The sequence below is a fragment of the Panthera onca genome, chromosome A3, assembly GCF_046562875.1.
Source record: "Panthera onca isolate mPanOnc1 chromosome A3, mPanOnc1 haplotype 2, whole genome shotgun sequence".
Classification (NCBI taxonomy): domain Eukaryota; kingdom Metazoa; phylum Chordata; class Mammalia; order Carnivora; family Felidae; genus Panthera; species Panthera onca.
In genome coordinates, this window is record NC_138341.1 from 109635499 (window position 1) to 109656279 (window position 20781).

Below are 20781 nucleotides of genomic sequence, written 5' to 3' on the forward strand. Positions count from 1 at the left end.
TACTGTCTCTTCGGTACATAGAGAAATGAGGCCGTCGTCTCCGGGAGGCCCCCAGGAAAGGTCAAGGTGGCTGGGAGAATGGGAAGACTCTCAGCACTGATTAGAATGGGAATAAGAGTTCCTTTACACAATCTTCAAGAAATGGGATGAGGCCTTCAGGGAGTTTGTGAGTGGGAAATGGATGGCCCTGTGAGATGGGACAGGGCAGAACGAGCCTCCAAAGACACTGGCATTTGCCTAAGCCCTTTGCCCCCACCATCCTTAGAAAGTCTCATTCCTGCTTCCCACTCCGGGCCCCAGTCCAGTCTGCCCGCCCTCCCCATTTGAGCTGGGCTCTTGCCACCCATCTTGCCTTGCTTCCCACACTCTTTCAGGGACCTCTGTCCCCAGCATCCCCCAGAGCCGCTTTTGCAAGTCACCTGGGACGTCTCATTTCCCCGACCTCCTCCCTCTGTCTGCCACAGTCCACGCTGGTGGCTGAAATGTTCTTCTCCGCACCCAAGCCACGCCCCTGGGATCTCTTCTGGTTCCCTGGCCACACACACACTCTCTCTCTCTCTCTGCCTCCTGCGCAGGCGCCTCTCTCTGCCATTATATGTCCCCCAAGGTTTTCTTCTTCCTCTTCTCAACTCTCCGCACGATCTCATCCATTCCAAATGATCTCAGTGACCACTTGTATATAAATGGCTCCCAAGTTTGTCTATAGCTCCAGATGTGTGTTCACCCTCCACCCGCCTGGGTGGATCCCAAACACCCCAAATACCAGGCCACTTGCCTCCTGCAAGGTCATCTCCTCAGCTCCATGTGGGGATGACAAGGCCACTGGTGCTGAGGCCACAAGCTCCTGGAAGCCCTGAGCCTGCCCACCTTCTTCCCAAGATCTTTCCAGATCCCCTAACCCAAACGAACCCCCACGTATCCCTCAGCCTCCCTGGTAGCTTGCACCAAGGTCATCCTGGCTTCAGACCCACTGCTAGAATCCGTACTTGTGCATGGGGAGAAGGCCGTTCCCAGAACTGCTCAGGGCTGGGTGTAAGTGTTCGTTAAATCCTGGATTGATGGAGCTGGCCAACTGACCCTTCCCTGGGACACTGCCCCATTGCCCACCTAATACTCAACACCACTGTCTCACCCCTACTGGTTCCGCCCATCCTCACAAGGCTGGAGCCTGTGTCCTCCCCCAGCCAGACAGCCAGCTGTGCCTGGACTTCTGCAGGAACACCCGCTCTATGTGCCTTCCGACCCGCCACCCCTCCACCTGGAGCCCCACCCCAAGCCTTTAGTGCCTCCTGCTCCAGGCGCTGACAGGTCCTGGCAAAAGGTTTGGGACCTTGGTCGCCCTCCCTTCGCGACCTGTCAAAGCCCCGACTCTTCAGTGCCCTCCTGACCCTGTTTCTATTTCCATCCTATTACACCCCCAGGGACTTACATGTTCACCGTCTACTTGGAAAGAATTTCCTTTTTTTCTTCTTCTTCTTGTGGCTCCAGCGAAGCACAAAACCAGATGCTGGTAAAGGCTAAACCGCTCCCGCAGCCTCTGCTCAGAAGAGCTCTCTGGGGAGCCCTGTGGACTCAGGTGGTGTTGGAAGCAGGGTCTTTGGGCAGAGGGGCTGCTCTGGACTCTCCTGCAGTTTGGGGCTGGCTCTCTTCCCTTCCCCACCCACCCCCTGGCAAGAGCAGGGAAACAAAAGGCATGCTGGACAGGACCCCAGCCTACATTCTCAAATTGCTCTGGTCTGGGGAGGAACTAAGCAGGAAATGCAGGATGCATTTGGAATCCAGAAGAAATCCAAGAACTGGGGCCATGACAGCCTGAGCTCTCAGAGCTGGGATCTGGAGGGAGGGATGCATGGGAGGCAATTCCAGGGACCTCCCCCATGACATTTATGGGCATTCCCTCCAGGGGTTCATCCTTCACATGACTTCACCATACCGTTGTGTCTGCCTCTTTCTGTCCTGCCGGAAAACAAAGAAAGGGTCCTCAGAGGGGCCAGATTGGCCCCACTCATCTCTTGGGCCAAGCCCCAGAGGTCATAGGTCACTGGCCAGCCTATGGATTGGCTAATTTGGGGTCAAGTCTGATCAGCTGGGCAGGCAGGCAGAAGTGGGTCAGATCACGTGGTATAAAACACAGCTGTCCAGGTGCCAGTGTCCGTGGGTGGAGTGATATTCCCAGATGGGCCAGGAGCAGACAGCCATGGACATCTCTAGCACGCTGGAAAGGTGAAGAATGCAACTGCAGGTAACGAGGACGCTGAGGGACAGCTGCTTAAACATGGGGCGTCATCTTTCTCACTTGACAAGTTACAGGGTGGGTGGTTGCTGGCATTGTTCATCGCAGACACAAGCTCTGCCTCTGCCTTCTAATCTCTGCTGTGTTGACTTACATACTCTCTGTTGCCTGATCATGACCAATGTTTCCAAAATCCACATTCTTATTCAAGACAGAGAAAAAAGGAGAAAAGTCTGCTTTTATCAAGATAACAAAAAGCTTTCCCTGAGCCCTTCCCCTAACACACCTCCACTCGGGTCTTACGGGCCAGAACTGAGTCCTATGACCACCCTGCAAGGGAGACGGATGAAGTCAAAATAGGTTGGATGCTTGGGAGCGGAGGTCCACACTCAGCCTACCACGTGATTTTGTACAGCCCACAACCTAAGAATGAGTTTTACATTTTTCAGTGGAAGGGGTAGTAAGGTGGTTGAAAGAATATGTCATGATGAGAAAATTACACAGAAGTTTCCTCTTGGCTCACAAAGCCTAAATTTTACTATCTTGCCCTTTACAGGAAAAGTTTGTCAACCCTTGCTTTAGGGCAACAAGGATCCCAGCCTCCCACTGGGCACACTGCTATTCTGAAGAAAATTAGAATCCTGGCATCAGGAAGAAGCAAAGAATCACTATCCAGCAGTCAGGCTCAGTGCCCACTATCTATGCCAGTCAATACGTTTCAAGCCCGCATCCACTTATCTAATCTGCAACAGCATAAGCAAAGAGCTCCCCCTCTAGGAACCTGACAGAAAGGGGTTTTTCTGGAAGCCCCCAGCCTTGAGGACATCTTCCCAGACTGGCCAAATGTGTAGGATTTGGAAAGAGACTGGCGAAAAGGAAAGGGAGCTACTAGGAAGGATCAACACTGGCTGTGTCTCAAAAGGCTCAGTGGGACATTATTTGCTCAATGAACGTGCCCCCAGCCAAGGTGCAGGTTCTTAGTATTACAGGTCTAGAAAATGGATCCAGTTAGGGCTCCACAGTTACCAGCTTCCTATAAGCTGACACAGACAACCTAACTCACTAGGACATGAAGTTCCTAAGCCCAAGACCAATGTGCTCATTTTTAATGGAAAAATATAGCTGTATGTTTACAAGCCAGTGTCCTCGTGATGACAAATGAACTTGTTGGGAAGCCAAACTGTGGTCTGAAAGTCCCTTAGTGCATTCAGAGGCTGAGCAGGGAAGTTAATAGAAAGAGCTGTTGGTTTAGTGCACCAGGCACAGGGCTGCATCCTAGTTCACACATTCACCTCCTTGTGCATCCTGCCTGTTTCCATGATACATCCCTCTTCAACCACCCATCCAAACGACTCATGCCTCGATCCCAGCCTTTTGTCTTTCTCTGTGCCTTTAAGTTCGCTTTACCTATCTTCAATCTCATCCATCATGGACACGTTTCAGTCTGGAACCCTCAGAAACCAGCTCTCAGGGAACATCTCATGGTCGTCCTAGTGGGTCTACAAGCACCAAATGCCTGGACCTCTTATAGATCAGGTGGTTGGTGTTCCTCTAGCTTCAGATGTGAACGGCACAGGTGGGGCCCACATGCCCTCTGATGCATTTCAACCAGCTAGCACCCACCAACCAATAACAAATGGCCAGGCAATGGTCATTGAACAATGCATGCATTTGATAATATTTACTGAGCACCTACTTATGTGCCCCGTAGATGGGGAGACATCAGTGTACAAAAGAAAAAAATTTCTGTCTCCACAGAGTCCTCATTTCAGGAGACACAGAAGTGATGGGTAATAAACAACATAAAATATACAATAGCTGGTGACAAGGAAATGTAACAGGGAAAGGGAAAAGAAGTACTGAGGATGGGGGAGATCACCCTTTTAAATCAAGTACCCAGGGAAGTCCTCAGATAGGAGGTGATGTCTGAGAAAGGGCCTGAAGATGATGAAGGAGTGAGCTATGCAGACCTCTGGGAAAGAGCATTCTAGGCAGAGGGAGCAGCAGGTGAACCAGTCCTGACTGAGGAGGACACCTGGTGCGTTCAAAGGTTAGCGAGGAGGGCCGAGTAGGCAGAGCATCTCAGGCAAAGGAGGGGAGCAGGGGCTGAGGGTGCCAGACGCAGTAGGTGATGAGTGCCAAAGCGTGCAGGGCTGTGTAAGTCACAGCAGGACCCCGGCCTTCCAGGTGCGGAAAAGTGAGTCGGGTGGTGCCTTCGGAGGGCTTGAGGAAAGAGGAGACAGACAGCATTGGACTCTGGGTGAACACGGTCACTCTGACTGCTGTGTTGGGATAAAAAAGCAAAAGGACCAGAGCCGAAGCAGGAGACCAATTGGAGAGAGGTGACGGCAATAATCCGGGCAGGAGATGATGGTGCTGTGGCCACTGGCCCAGTGGCCACAGGGATGGAGAAGAATGACAAAAAAGGTAGATTCTAGAGATTCTGCAGATGGCATTTCCACGTGCCACACCCACACTCAACATCCCAAGCTACCATCTAGACCTGCTGTCTTGTCAGGAGTCCCTAACAACTCAGGAAAGTTGTTTTTTTCCTGCCCCTCTTCTATCTGTCTCCCTCTATATTTAAGCATATTCTCAAGTCCTATTCTCGGGTTCCTTTTCTTTCCCTGTCGCCATCCACAGGAACATGCATGTGCCAAGTTTGCATTTCCAACCCCAACACTATCTCTATAAGGTTGACTCTGGTCATCCGTACACAAATTTTCTCCTGACTTTACTGCTGAAAGTCATACACACTGTTGATGTGGGAAAGACTTTTTAAATAAGGACAGTATTTCCAACTTAAGATGGCATCCTGTCAAGCCCTTAAGAGCCCTCCCCTTAAAACACCAACAAAGACCTAAAAAGAGGATAGAAATTCAAAACAGATCTGTAGAGTAAGGATATCAGTCAACCATTTGCAAATTCAGCAAAGACTTCATGCTCACTGGACTGTCCAGGCTTGTGGCTCTGGGGTCAAAAGAGACCTAAGAGCAGAGTAGGACAGCAGAGCTTCTCAGATGTTCCATTTGATGGAAGAGGAGTAGCCATCAGCTCTGAATTTTTAGAACAAAGTTCTTCCTCATTAGCTGAGAACTGGGTAGTTTGGGATAGAAGATCTCTCCTCAGTCTGATAGAACAGAACTAAAAGAATGCCCATTGGCTTCTGTCTCCTCCAACTCTTTGAGCCAGAGTCAAGCCATGAAATGCATCCTCCAGGGAACTGAATCCCTTGGCCCGTTTCTGCCAGGCCCCTTTGTGGGACTGAGCCACCCTTGTACCCTGGGTGGCTCCCCCATCTATGGGCCCACTGCTTGTTCTATCATCAGTGCCTAGAAATATCCCCTTTGGGCTGAGTGACTCCCCAGAGAGAGGTGTATCAGTCAGCTTTTGCCACAGTAATGCTGCAAAACAAACCACCCGTAAATTCACAGGTTACAAGAGCAAGCATTTGTATTTCTTGTTCATGAGTCTGTCTGCAGGTCCTAGGTTTGGTTCCAGGCTTCTGTGGACACGGATCTATTCCATTTTTCTCCATATTCTCCAGGAAACATCAGCTATCAGGGGCACGTTCTTCCCATGACAAATGGCAAGTACATGAGAAGTGAAACCCAACTGTGCAAACGTTTAAAACTTCTGCTCATATCACATCGTGTCATGTCTATTCACGTTCCACTGGGTGAAACAAGTCAGATGGCCAAGCCTAAAGTGATTATGCAGGAAAAGAAACTCTGCTCCCAAAGGGAAAGGGAAGTGATTGAACATTTGCTGAATAATCTTCCACTCTATCACAAGTGGCTGGGTTAGGACATCAACATATGAATGTGGGGGACACAATTCAACCCAGAGTAACCTCTTTAGTGGGAGGAGATACAAAGTCACATGGCAAAGCATGGGGTCACAGGGAGGAGGGAAGAACTTTTGTCATCATCTACCACAGTGGCAACACCAATCTAGTTCTTGCTCTGAGCCTGAACGAACAATGGCCCAGACTGGAACACCCACTCGTGTGGCCTAGAACAAGGACCCCACCATCCCAAGCCCCAGGTTTCTCCGTCTGTTACTGGGGGCTCACATGTTCCGTGAGAAGCAAATGAGATCCTATTGTACATGTGTGTTGAAGAAAAGAGTTATAAAGAGAGACTGTGGTTTTCTGACCCAAATAGGGTATCATACAGGCATAAAGGCAAGAGGCAAATATTCCCAGACATGAATGAATTCTTCTTTTAAAACAGTACCCTTCGAAAAAGCCCAGTCAACATAAACACAATGAAAAAGAATAAATCTGAAACAAAAAGGGGCTATAACTGAAGTCCTAGAGAATACTGTGAACAATCTGAAAGCAGTAAACGTTTAAACCATCATGAAAAGGCTGATTTTCTAAGAAAATATAAATCCCCAAAATTGCATCCCGCCCCAAAAGTAGAAAATGTTAACAGAATGTGATCATAAAAGAAATTAAAACATCAAAGTTCTACTTCCAGAAAAACCAAGTGCAACCAGTTTTGCAAGTAAGTTCTTTAAACCTCCAGGAACCAGATATTTAACATTCTATACACACTTTTCTAATGCATATAGTAAAAAGATGCAAAGCTACCCAAATTATTTTAAAAGCCCAAGAGGGGAAGAAAGAAAAGCCTGGAAAGCCTAAGATAAAAAATCTTAGGTCACTTGTGAACATAGATGCAAAAGCCTAAATAAATATTTGCACGTGAAATCCATCAGCATATTAAAATAATAATATGTCATGACCAGTATGATAGATTGTATTATAATTATGAAAACATTTGCTGCCCCAACCTGCTGGGTACTTTTCTGCAGGAAGATTATATGCCTATTCACTGACATCAAGCAAATTCAGCCACTGATTTGCTTTGACCAATAAAATGTAAATAGAAATAACATATGCCACTTCTGAGTAGAAATGTTAAGATGTTCCAGTATCTCTCTTTTCCATCTACCATGAGATGCTCCATCAACGTGGGCCCTAGAATTAAGAAGACATGAAATCAATCCTTAGGGCTCATATGTCATGAGCAAGAAATAAACATCTGTTGTAATTCACTAAGATTTAGGGATTGTTACCAGAGCAGAATTTAGCTTAAGCTGACTAATACACCAAGGTGAAGATGGTCTCCAAAATACAAGGAAAACATTGGAAATATTAATGTAATTAACACATTAACAGATAAATGGAGAAAACCCCTATGATAATCTCAATTGATACCAAAAAAGCATTTGATAAAATTCAATATTCACTCATAATAAAACAGTTACAAACTAGATCTTGAAGGGGATTTCTTCAACCTGATAAGAGGTACCCACCAGAAACCAAAAGCAAACAGCATACTTAGAAACTGCAGAAGCATTCCCATTAAAGTTTGGAACAAGGCTATGATCCCCTTATCGCTCCTTTACTCAACATTGTACCAGTAGCCACACTTAATACAATAAGGAAAGAGAAAAAGACACAACAGGTACATCAACAGTAAAAAAAAAAAAAAAAAAAAAAAAAAAAAAAGGACTATCAAATTTGGCAAGTAATATGATCTTCTACCCAGAAAACCCGAGAAAAGTCCTGGATAAATAATTGAAACTAATAAAAGAGTTTGCATTTAGCCAAGTATTAACCCAATATTCAGGAATAGCCTTCCTATTCCCCAGCAAGACAAAAAATCAAATAATCATTTGATGGCATTTCATATCAGTGGGGAAAAGGTGGACCACCCAACAAGAAATAATCGGGATAAGCAGCCAATCCCTGCCTCATACCACAAGTCCACTAAAGATCTAAACACATAAAATAAACGTTTAAGAACTCTTTTTAAAAAACACAGAATCCTATCTTCATGACTTGGGATAGAAATGCATATTCTTAAATAGGTTACAGAAAGCACAAACCATAAAAGAAAAGATTCATGAAAGTTTGTTCTTTCTGAATTTAAAGCTTCTATATGTCAAGAGACCCCATAAACAATGCAGCTGACTGGAAGAAAATATATGCAATTCATATCATGGACAAAAAGACTATAATCCTCAATATATATATATATTTTTTAACTCCTACAAATCACTAAGAAACTACCAAAACTGTGGGCTAAGGGATAGGAGAGACAACCCACAGGGGGGTGGGGGGGGGGGGGGGGGCGGCGCCGGGGAGAGAATTTCTAACAATCACAAGAAAAAATATCACTAGTTGGGAAATGCAATTAAAACAAAAATGAGACACCTGGTTTTACCTACCTGGTGACAAAAAATAAACAAACACGAATTTTTCATTACACTGAGTGATGGCAAAACGGCGTAGATACAAGTGCTCACATACCCCATCTATGGGAGTGTAATTTGGCAAACCGCTTTTCAGGGTAATTTGGCAGTGTCTTCCAAAACTGAAAATACTTACACCCTATGATCCAGGGACCTTTACACGGTGCACACAGAGGCACTGTCTATGGTTATTACGGCATTGTTTATAATAACAAATAACTAGAAACAAGAAAACGTCCATCCTTGGCAAAGCGGATACTTAAGTGAAGCATGGTCATACAATGAAATGTTATGTATCAGTTACAAGGAATATATGAGATACATAATTTCAACAGAGAGTTCTCTTTTTGTTGTGTGAACAAAAAGCTAATTGAAAGAGAATATGGGGGCACCGGGTGGCTCGGTGGGTTAAGCATCCAACTTTCTTTCGCTCAGATCATGATCTCACCATTCATGAGTTCAAGCCCCGTGTCAGGCTCTGTGCTGACAGCTCGGAGCCTGGAGTCTGCTTCGGATTCTGTGTCCCCCTCTTTCTCTGCCCCTCCCCCACTCGTGCTCTGACTCTCCCTCTCAAAAATAAATAAACATTAAGATAAACTTAAAAAAAAAAAAAGAAAGAGAATACGTACAGGGTGATTCCATTTATCTAAAAATACATATACATACAAAACACTATATAATTTTCATTCACATATTACGTATGTAGAAATGTATTTTTATATTTTGGTAGGACAAACACCAAATTCTTAAGATGGGGGATCAGAATTCAGGAAATGATCACAGGAAACTCCAGCTTTATCTGTAAAGTTCCTTTATTTTTAGGAGAATATTTTCACAAGTACTTGTGTCACTAAAAACTAATGTTTAAAAATCTGAGAATTTTCGGGGGTGCCTGGGTGGCTCAGTTGGTTAAACATCTGACTTCAGCTCAGGTCATGACCTCACGGTTCATGAGTTCAAGCCCCACATTGCGTTCCACGCTGACAGTGCAGAGCCTGCTTGGGATTTTCTCTCTCTCACTCTCACTCTCCTCTCTGCTCCTCCTCCACTTGTGCTTTCTCTCTCAAAATAAATAATAAATAAATTTTAATAAATCTGAGAATTTTATATCAATTATATTATTACCTTCATCCATGTAATAAACTTTTTTGTAGCCTTGTTAAATACTTGGATGCTATGGGGATATGAAGAGGCAGTCACTGCGAACCACCTAAGACACATAATCGCATTATTGGCAAACAAGGCAGGTACGATGATGACAGTAAAAAATCAAACTGAAGTGCCCTGGGAATTCAGAAGACAGAAATTTACTTCTAGAAGGGGCAGGGAGTTATGGATAAGACAGTAAAATCACCAGAAAGCTCATTAAAGGGGATTACCTGGATGCTGAGTCTTAAAGCTTTGGCAACCTGGGAGAAAATCTTGAGACAAGCAAGGGAGAAATGACACCTTCTTATAGGGAGACACAATTGTAAAGACAGCGGATTTCTCATCAGAATCATGGAGGCCAGAAGAAAGGCACAACATTTAAGTACTGAAGAAGCTGCCCATCAGAATCGTACATCCAGTGAAAATGTCCTTCAGAATGAAAGGGATGGGAGGAGGCTAGAATGATCCATGTGGTGATGAAGACATCAGTAAGAACTCACACCTAACACAGATACGGATAGGTACATTAAAAAATACTCACAGATGTGTAGATACATAGGTTAGTATACACACAGCTCTGTCAGCCGAGAGGGCCTAGAAGCAATGATACCTCCGTGGCACAAGCACACCTAATGCCCAAACCTTGGTTTCTTTTTTTCTTTTTTTTAAGTTTATTAATCTTGAGGGTGGGGGGAGGGCAGAGAGGGAGGGAGAGAGAGAATTCCAGGCAGGTTCTGCATTGTCAACACACAGCCCCACGCAGGGCTCTAACTCACAAACCGTGAAGATCATGACCTGAGCCGAAGTTGGATGCTTAATCGACTGAGCCACCCAGGCGCCCTATCAAAAGGGCTAGGATTCCGTACAGAAATGTCTACTTCTATGACTAGGGCAGGATGTCACAGGATGAGCCTAGAATATCTTGTAGTGCCAGAAAGTAAAGAAGTACTCCAAAAAAGAAAAAAAACAAAAACAAGCCACACACACATTGATGGGGGTATGTCCAAGGGACATAGGAGTCCACTGAAAGATTTCCCAGTGATCAAAGCTGGAACAATATAATAACAAGATTAAGTAGTATTGGACAATCCAAAGTATAAAATAAATACCCATGAATCCATTCTGATACATAAAAATAACTGAATAAATTAATAAAGGATTGGGATGGGGGGAGACACAATGCTCCTGGGCAGAAGAATCCCAAATAAATTAAGGTAGATACTCTAAAGAAGGGGAGCATCACTCCTTACTTGCGGCTGCACAAAGTGACTTCTTTCCAAAGAGTAGAGCATGGAAAGGAGGAAAAGACTAACTTCCCGGTGCGGAAACCTGACAAACACAACCTCAACCAGTGAGCAAGGCTCATATCAACAGTCCTAAGTCATGTTGATGGTACCTATACTTGACACGATGACACAGAATGGCACTTGACTTCTGTGGTTTTCCTCCCCAAAACCTATAACCCCAGTCCAGTCATGAGAAAAACATCAGAAAAATTCCAGTAGAGAGGTAATCGTACAATATACCTGGCTGCATTCCTCAAAATTGGTAAGATCATCAAAAACAAGGAGAGTCTGAGAAAATGTCACAACCAAGAGGAACCTAAGGAAACATGACAACTAAATATAACCTAGTATCCTGGGTGGAATTCTGGAACAGAAAAAGGGCATTAGGTAAAAACTAAGGAAATCTGAATCAACTATAGACTTTTGTTAATAATAATGTACCATCATTGGTTCTTTGAGTTGTAACAAGCATACAATATTCATGAAAAAATGTGAATAATAGGGGAGATGGTTGGGGGAGGGGACTCTATATATTTACTTCTTCCTACATCTGAAACTGTTCTAAAATAGTCTACTGATACCACAAAAGAAAAAACCCTGATAGAACGAAAAGGATACATAAATACAAAATTCTAATTAGACCCTTTAACACTATTCTCTCAACAATTGCTAGAATTATATAGAAAATCAGCAAGGATATAGAAGAAACCAAGAATACCATCAACCAACAGGATATCATCAACATCCACAGAACACTTCATTCAACAATAGCAGAAAACACATCCTTCTCAAGCCCATAAGTCATGTACCAAGAGAGCCCATATGCTGGACCATAAAACAAACTCAATACATTTAAAACAGTTTAAATCATACCGTCCAACTTTGTTTGGGAAACCAAATAAGTCACGTTTTTTATTCATTCGTTCACTCATCTACTTAGTGAATGTATTTATCAAAGCATAATTAAATCTTGTTTGAGGCTGGCATACAAAAGGAAAGCACTAAAAGTCTGGTAGAGAAACGGAAGAGAACGGGAGGGTATGGAAGGCGGGAGGGAGGGAGGGAGGGAGAGAGGGAGGGAGGAGAGAAAAAAAAATCTCATCTCAGGGCCAACAAGGTCCCTTTTTACTGTTAAGAATGAAAAATAAACGATACTCCAGAATAAGTTACAATGTTATTTTACCCACTTACTCAACATAAATTAAAGGTATTTTCTGTGATTTGTTGGGAGGTCTCTTTGTTGTTGAATTCAGAAAAGACCACAGAGAATCCAGGGCACACACGTTCTCCCTGCAGCCAAGAGGGCTGTAGTCCTATATGGCCAGCAGATGGCGCCAAAGGACAGGTTTCAAACGATGAGGTCGTCCTCACTTCCAGAGACCCTGGAGTCAGCAGGGATCCTCCCTGCCTCTGCTAGCCTTAGTGAGAAGGGGAGCCAACCCAGCCCTTCCCGTGTGTGTGTGTGTGTGTGTGTGTGTGTGTGTGTGTGTGTGTGTGTGTGTCTTTCTGTCTCTCTCTCTCTCTGCAACCTAAGGATCCCCACCACCAACTGCTAGGGTAAGGATAGTGAGAATGCAGAGAGCAAGTGTAGAAACACTGGCATGAAAGGAAGGCAAGGGAAGGTGGTAGAAAGAGGAGAGGGTGCTGGAAAGACAAGAGCATCTTGAAATGTGGATTGGAAGGATGGAGTAGAGAGAAGGGGGAGAGGAAAAGGTGAGGCAAGGTCCCTGAGTTTGGAACATGAGATGCACAAGTGGAGGGTCACATACTTCCTTTGGGGTCAGGGATGGGGGAGTGAGGGGGGGGATAGGGGTGGTCCCTATAAGGACGGGTGTTTAGATTAGCTATTTGTAGACCTGCGGAGGAAGTTGCCTCCAATGGCTTCTAGTGAGCCTGTGAAGAAGGACACTTTGGGAGACATTGTTGTCTGTTGACAGTGAGGAGACAGGGGGGTTCGGGGGTTGAAGGGGAGAACAGACAAGGGAAATCTAAGAGGGTTGCCTCAAAATTGCTCAAATACTGAGCTCATTGAAATAAAACATGCCTGACATTTTGCATCCCCTAACAGAAAGCCAGGTTTTGAACACACCTGCAAAATCAGCGTCCAACAACCACTGCCGAAATCATGAAAGGCGAGAGCGGATTTTGTATCCGCATCTCCAGTTAAACAGTATGAAGCAACCCCTTCCTTTCTTACATTAAATGCCTACCATCAGCTCAGATGTCCTGGATGCCACCTTAGGGCCACGAGTCTTCCGTTCTGTTGAGATTAGATTACCCTGCCCAAATCAAGAGCAGCCTCAACAAACGGCACAGCCAGTCATTATGAGAAAACACGGCCTCGTGTAACTCTACCATTATGTTTGGCAGACCATTAATTAGGCAGGCGGTTCTCTAGAACTGAACCAGCAGCCCACCTCGCTCTGCACCTTGGGCTTACCCTTGGGCTCGTCTCAACAGGCCCAAGTAAGTCAATGCAGGGAAACTCAAATCAGAGATGCTTCTCTCCTACCTTTGTACACTGTGCAGACATTCCAAGTGGCTCCCACGAAGTAGGAGCTGTTAACCTGTCCCATAGCAGCAAAGGTGGAGAGGCACGGTACTTGCCAAGTACCCCAGGCCCCTTGAAGAAACAATTCTGAGGCTTCCACATGGCCACAACTGAAAGCCTTGCTAATGAGGTCACTGATGCCCACAGCACAAAACACCATGCAACTATCCTACTAGAATCCTATGGCCAGAAAGAAATTTCCTCTCAAGTGACCTTCTCTAGGTGACAGGAAATGTACAGCAGGTGTTGACGTGGGTGTTGGCCCGAGCATGCCACATTTGCCGCCCCTGATAGAGTCCTCTGAGTTTCAATCAAGGCCAAGGCTGCTTCAGAGACTTAGTCACAGCAAGGAATTCATCCCGTGTTCCTGGTACATCTAATCTGTCTTGCTTCTGAATGGCCCTTGCATTTATCTGCCTCAAATATGTGTATTTAATGTTTTATTTATTTTTGAGAGACACAGATTATGAGCTGGGGAGGGGCAGAGACATGCAGAGACACAAAATTCAAAGCAGGCTCCAGGCTCTGAGCTGTCAGCGCAGAACCCGATGCGGCACTCGAACTCGTGAACCATGAGATCATGACCTGAGCTGAAGTCGGACGCTTAACCGACTGAACCTCCCAGGCACCCCTGCCTCAAATCTGTTTTTGAAGCTGCCAATCATAAATGCTACCCACATTAAATGATTGTTTGATAGGGAGGCAGCACCCTGGAAGGCTCTGGCAAACTCTCCAGGGCCACCGCTCCCATGCCTGTCCCCACCTTTCCCCCAGGGCTGTTCCCTTCCCCCTCAGATGGCATCCCCTGCAAGCTGCATGGCCTTGCACAATCCCACACTGTCCTGGGAACCTCAATTTCCCCTGCTGTGAAACAGTCCCCACCTCCCTCACATGGCTGCAGGTGCCTAGATGCGGGGACATAGGCAAGAAGTCTGATAAATGGTGACATACTAGTAAACACAAGGCCAGTCCTTATCACCAGGCAGCCAGAGGGACATAAGTAGGTCCTTCCTCCCTTTATCTGCTTTCAGGATGTCATCCCTCTTGCAAGAGGAAATTTGTTGGGTCAACACAACCGTATATTTTTGGATGGAAGGGTGGAGGGAAGGATGTCCTCAGACTCTTTTTTAAACGTCATAAATTGAGTTATATCACACACACAGAAAAGTTCATAAACCTTCAGTGTGTAACCCAGTGCATTTTTACGAACGTATACACCCATGCAACCACCACCCAGGTCAAAATATGGAATAGTTCTGTAACCAGAAAGCACCCCTTACTCCCTCCCAGGCACTGCTCTGTCCCCTCATATCTAACACGATAGTTTTATAGGTTCCTCAACTTCCCAGAAAAAAACCACACAGCATATAGCCTTGTGACTGGCTACTTTCACTCAACATAATGTCTTTGAAATTAATCAATGTTGCAAATATCAACTTGTGTTTTTCTATTGGTACGTAGTATTCCATTGTATGTTGGTAATACGGTTCGCCTGCTTTACTATGGATGGACATCTAGCCGCTTCCAGTTTTTAGCTATTACAAACTATGTCACTATGAACATTCTGGTACATAAGTTTGATGGGCATATGCATTCTTATCCCTTGGGTGGGCACATGCCAGTTTTAGTAGAATCTGCCACAGAGTTTCCCAGTGTGGTTTGCCCATTTCCACTCTCTCCAGCAATGGCCTCAGGTTTCTTTCCTTTTCCTTTTTTTTTTTTTTTTTTTTTTTTGGTGGCACCAGCCTCTTCTTTACATGGTTCAATAAATAGAATGAGCCTGCAATGTGGAGTCAGACCTCCATGACCTTGGGTGCCATTACTTAACTCTTGTAAGACTTGTCTCCCCACAGGGATAAACTGCCCTCCCCAGCCTGAGTTGGCATCCATATCAAATTAAGAGACCTGTGCACCCAGCATTAACAACTAGCACCTTGCCTGGCTCTAAGTGACTATTCCCTCCCTCCCTCCCTTCAGCTGTCACCTGAAGCTCCCCAGCGTGCAATCATAGAATAAACATTTATAGCGCTCTGACCCTCATAGAGTCCTTTAAAATTCCCCTGCCAGTGAGCCTCAGAATCGACCTATTACTTTCTTCCCCCATACTTATGTGACAGGCCACTTCTACTCATCCCACCACAGTTAGTGGGGAAAATCCAGGACACGGGGAGGGTGCACACTGGATCACTGCCTCCCAAGGCCAAGTTAACAGAGGATGCTTCTTGCAAAGCAACTCTGGGCCAGGAGGGAGATACACCCCTGGACCAAAGCAAGGTCCAAATTTACATGGTCTGTTTAAGTGTTGTTATGGAATGATCTCCAAGATACATTATGTTGACTAAAACAAGCAAAGTGCAGGACAGGATGAATACTTGGTCACTTTTGTGTAAAAAGGAGAGAGCAGGGCCCATCTTCATATTGACATATCTAGAAATGGACACACAAGGCACTAATCACATGGGGTGTGGGGAGCAACAGTGGTACTGGGGGCAGGTGTGGAGGGAGGGGTCTCCACAGATCCTTTCATGACTTTGAGCTTGAACCACATCTTTAGCTCCTCCTATAATTTTTATACAGTTACAATCTTTTAAGCTATGTGGCAGGCGATTATGAACCCCTGACCTAAACTCCAGGGGGGACCAACCTTGGTGAAGCAAGGACACCTGTTAGCTGTGTGGGCATGGCGGGTGTGCATGCAGGGAGGGTGTGTCGGGAGGTGCAGGTAGGCATGTGTGTAGGCGTGTCTACGTGTTAGACATCTCCATCATAACCCAAGGAAACAGGGGACAGGATGTAGAGTCCTGTTAGGGGCAGTGTCTTCAACCTGTGAGAAGGGAGCCCAACCTAAGTGCACACAGAGTTAGGCCGGGGCGGGGGGCGGGGTGCCGAACCTGGATTTTCACAATTTCCTCCACCACCCAAACCCCCCAAGTCTATACAATTCAAACTCCATCATTAGCAATCTGGAGTCAAATCTGTAGTAATAAAATGACTAACTGTTCTTTAAGGTTCTGTGCATGTGTATGTCAACGTAGTTGTGTGTAGCTGTAAGGGTGTGGGGTGCTGTATCTGTGTGGGAGTGAGTTTATGTAGGTGTGTGGATGTGTGGATGTACTGTATGTGCACACAGGTGAGTGTATGCGTGTGTGCACACGTGTGCAAGTGACTGTATGTATATGCAATGTGTGTGTAAAAAAATAGCAGAAAAGACTACTCGCCCCACCCCCCCGCCCCCCGTAAGTGATAGGCCCTTGGAATACAGCAGGTGAGAAATACTTAGGTATATCACCAAAAAAAAGTGGCCACCCTATCCACCTTCCCAGAAGTCAACAGCAGCCACCCCAAAGGTCAGACCTAGGGCCCCACAGCCAGGTGACACTGACTGATAATTAATGCATCTGAGGTTGGCATGGAGCCACAACAGATGTCCCCTCCCATGGAACTCACCTTCGCTCCATGTGGCCATGCCACCCAGTAGGGCTCTGAGTAGTCCAGCAAAGGGCCGGTGGGCAGACACAGGCCCATCCTGAAGGAGCTGAGCTGAGTAGTGAGGAGCCCTTATCCCTGAGGGGTCTCGCCGGCAGCAAGGCAAACAACCACAAACAGATTGAGGTGAGGGGAGACCCCTTCCAGTAAGGCAGGCACCCTACCTTCTGGGGGCACAGCCAGGCCACAGCCCTCCCACCATCCCCTCATTCAAAGAGGATATGCTAACAAAAACTACAGACACACACATAAGAGGCTGAGGTAAATGGAAGAGACGAGCTGAGGGGTACGGGAAGGGCAAGCCTCTTTTATTATCCCAAATTGCAAAGTATTGAAGGCACTTACAATAACAAGGCAGGAGGGGAGGGGAGGCACAGGGAGGTCAGAGGTCAGAGGTCAGAGCACAGAGGTAAATCAACGGGCCCCACCCTGGTCACCACCCGGCACAGAGAAAAGGAAAAGCTACAGGACCAGATCTGAAGCCAGTCAGGGTGTCTAGCTCTACGAAAGGTACAAATCCATTCTACAGTGGATTAGGAAATTAGGAGCACACGGCAGCAAAGGGCAGGGCTGGCAGTCACGAGTTAGTGGCTCTTTAAGGAACACGCTCAGGAGTGAAGAGGGCCCTCAGGTCCCCTGCTGGAAGAGGTCCTGGTACATCTCGATGAGACGGGCAGCCTCGCGCTGGCCAGAGAGCAGAGCACCATGGGTGGTGGAGTAGTACTTGCGGTGAGTGGCCTCACCCGAGAACAGCACCTGCATGGGCTGGGCCAGGGGATGGGGAAGTGAGGGGGGAAGAGCAAGAAAGGCTAGGAGGCTACCTGTCTGCCCCAGGAACCCCCCCATCCATACTACAAGTCAGAGAGCAGGCACCTGAGATGCAGGTATCGCTGCTTCCACGGGATGAGGAGTTGCCCATCCCACCTGGCCACCTTCCCCTGCTTCTTCCCCAGACATCCAGGTCTCAGTTCTTTCTGCTCTGAGGCTGCTAGGAGTCCCAGATCTGCAGTCTCAGAGGCTCATTGTGCCTCTTACTAGTGAACTCAGGGCAAATGGTTTAACCTTCCTAAGGCTTGATTTTCTCATCTGCAAAATGGGTTTATACCACCTACTTCTGATGGTGGTTGTAGGGATTAATTGAAATAATGTATCTAAAGCACTTAGAACCTGGAAGAACATAAGCACTCAATAAAGTTAGGCGGTAATTTAACAAACCTTTATGGAGCCCCTATTAGGGTCCAGGGACTGTTCTGAGCACTTGGAAGATAAAAGGTGACCGGGCTGCTGCTTTGAGGAGCTTCCTTGCTGGTGGGGAAGCCAGACACGAAACCCAATTACTAAACGGCGTCATGTGTGACTTGATGGGTGTTTGGGCAAGGTGCTGAGAGCCCAGAAAAGAGGCCCCCTGTAAGGGGGATTGCACAAAGCTTCCCAGAGGACAGGACCTTTGGGCTGCTTCTCAGAAGATGCTAGGTAAACAAACAGGCAAAAGACATTTCAAGAAGAAGGAAAAATGAGGGCAAAAATGCACCAAAGCAAGGGACAGTGAGAATTTTGGTACAGCCGGGGCTCCACCTCGAGAAAGCAAGCTGTGTAGGTAGGGTCCAGGCAAACTACAAGTGCTTGCATTCCAAACTTAAGTTTGGACTCTATCCCACTGCGTCTCAAACTGAATGTGCAAAGGCACCAACTGGGGATCCCGGTAAAATGTAGGTTTTAATTCAACAGGTCTGGGGTGCACTGAGAGTCTGCATTTCTAACACAATCCCACATGATGCTGATGCTGCTGGTCCGCAGACCACTCACTCTGAGAAGTGCAAGCTTTAACCCACCAACAAGGAGCCCACAGAGGTCGTTAAGCCGCAGAGGGGTGGGGGGAGGCTTATCGTGGCAGAAGTAGGCGAGCTGCCTACTCCCACATCCATTCTGCTCTTTCTCCTCGGTAACAAAGCCCTGATTTTTAACTGGATACATTGCCATCCAGAATAAAAATGACGCATCCCAACCTCTTTAGCAGCTGCTACAGGCATGTGACTAAGTTCTGGCCAATCAGTTTCAAGTGCACTGTGGTTTAGAAGCACTGACTCAGCCCCAGGGGTTCCTCTCTTTTGCCTTGTCTGCCCTGAGAGTGGCAGCCTCACAGCCCTCTAGAACCACAAAGTGGCCTTGAAGACGGAGCCAGGTGCCAATGGTACTGGGTCCTGATACCTACCTCTGGATCTCCCTTTGTGTCTCTGTGTGATAGAAGCAAACTCTGTCTGCTTTAGGCCCCAGTTACTTTCATGTTGTTTTGCTTTTTGCTGGATGCACTAGTCCTAACTTGATGAAGGTGACAAGAGAAGGTATGCTTTTCAGGAGGATGGCGTAGCATCTAAGGGCCTTTTCCTCTCTCCTGCTGAGCACAACCAGGCATGCCCAACACACGCTGGAAATCTTCTTCACCAATTACACCAAAGAATTGTTTTAAATATAATTCTGCTGGGTTTTAACATTTTTTTTTTTTTGTACGTGTCTGCTTGATGGGGGAAACTTGAAGTCCGCTTTATAAAAACAGAAATATATACAATTTTTTTCCTCAGATTTATTATTTTTCTCTATTATTTATTATATAGTTGATATAATTTAGGGGAGGGACAGTACTCTCAACTTTATTTTCTGAAACATATTAGGGGGGAAAAGTAAATAAAACATATTGGGGAAACTTACTTCTACTGAATCAGCGCTGTCCAACAGAACTTTCCATGGTGCTAGAAATGCTCTATAGCTACACAATCCAACAGCCACTAGCCTCACGTGGCTATCAAACTTGAAATGTGGCCAGTGCAACCAAGGAGCTAAATCTTTAAATCTATTCATTTAAATCATAATTAATTTCAACTAAATGTAGCAAATGGCTAGAGCATAACATGAAATGGCTCAGCTTTTACAACCTCAAGAAAGCTTTTAATATCTGTTTGATTCCATTTTTTCTTCCAGATGTGAAGTGCACGTGACCTTGCTTTCTCCTTCATCATCTCCTTCATCACAGGAGCTACACCGTCTGCCTCAGCTTGTCGTCACTCCTCGGCGGAACACCACCCTCCCCCTCCCCCCCCCCCCAACCAAACCCACACACAAAACCCCTGCCCCCGCCCCCCGCCACCCCCCAGGACCTCCTCACCCTGCACCCCGCTCACCGCCAACTTGGAGCTCTCGGTGTATGGCAGGGGCTTGGCCAGCTTCTCCACATCTGCCCCACTAGATCCCACCTGCGTGTACGAATAGGAGCCTCGGAAGTAGGGGTTGCTGCCCCAGGCCGAGCGCAGGATTCGCCGAGGTTTTGGAATGTTGGGGTTCCCTGTTGGGAAGTCGCAAGAGCCGAGGGGAAGGAAGATGATAAATGGCTGCACACAGAGGACACCCCTGAGCGGACAACTGGCACTCCACCTCCCTGGCTGCAAGGCCAGCCCCCGCCAGCAGGCAGGGGGACGCAGGAAGAGGGGTGGAGAGGCTGGGGGCTCTAGCTGTTGGCCCTTCAGTGCCTCCCTGCGGACCGCCCAGCAAAACAGCTCATCTCTCTGGGTCCCTCGATTTCCTATATGAAAAATGTTCAACTCAAAGGATCTGACAGTGACACACAAATGCATCTCACAGCGGGGCAGTATGGGTAGGAAATGGGCGACCGGAGGTTTGGGAGTGATACCTGAGTTTTTACCATCAGCCCTTAGAAGAAACACAGCACCCACGGTTTTCAGGGTTTCAAGTTCCAAAGCGCGTGCGGAGGGGGGGGAGGGGTGCTCTCCCAGTGGGCACGCCCCTCAGCTGCACCA

At 46.5% G+C, this 20781-nt stretch overlaps 1 protein-coding gene across 6 annotated transcripts in view; it reads right to left on the reverse strand.

The window, feature by feature from the left end:
• Positions 1–6433: 6433 nt before the first annotated feature.
• Positions 6434–20781, reverse strand: part of SMOX (spermine oxidase) — a 49608-nt gene continuing 35260 nt past the window's right edge. Inside the window, exons 6-10 of one of the 6 annotated variants that reach the window (XR_013554572.2) lie at positions 20149–20309; positions 18188–18277; positions 16934–17737; positions 9880–10151; positions 6434–7220 (exon numbers count right to left, since the gene is read on the reverse strand). Coding sequence is in view for 4 of the 6 variants with exons in the window: in XM_060613106.3 (XP_060469089.1) it covers positions 17600–17737; positions 18188–18277; positions 20149–20309 (389 nt within the window). In the remaining 2 variants the exon portion in view is untranslated. Of the gene's footprint in view, positions 7221–9879; positions 10152–16933; positions 17738–18187; positions 18278–20148; positions 20310–20781 lie in introns of those variants that run through there. The other 5 variants (XR_013554573.1, XM_060613106.3, XM_060613129.3 and 2 more) reach the window with 5 other exon arrangements.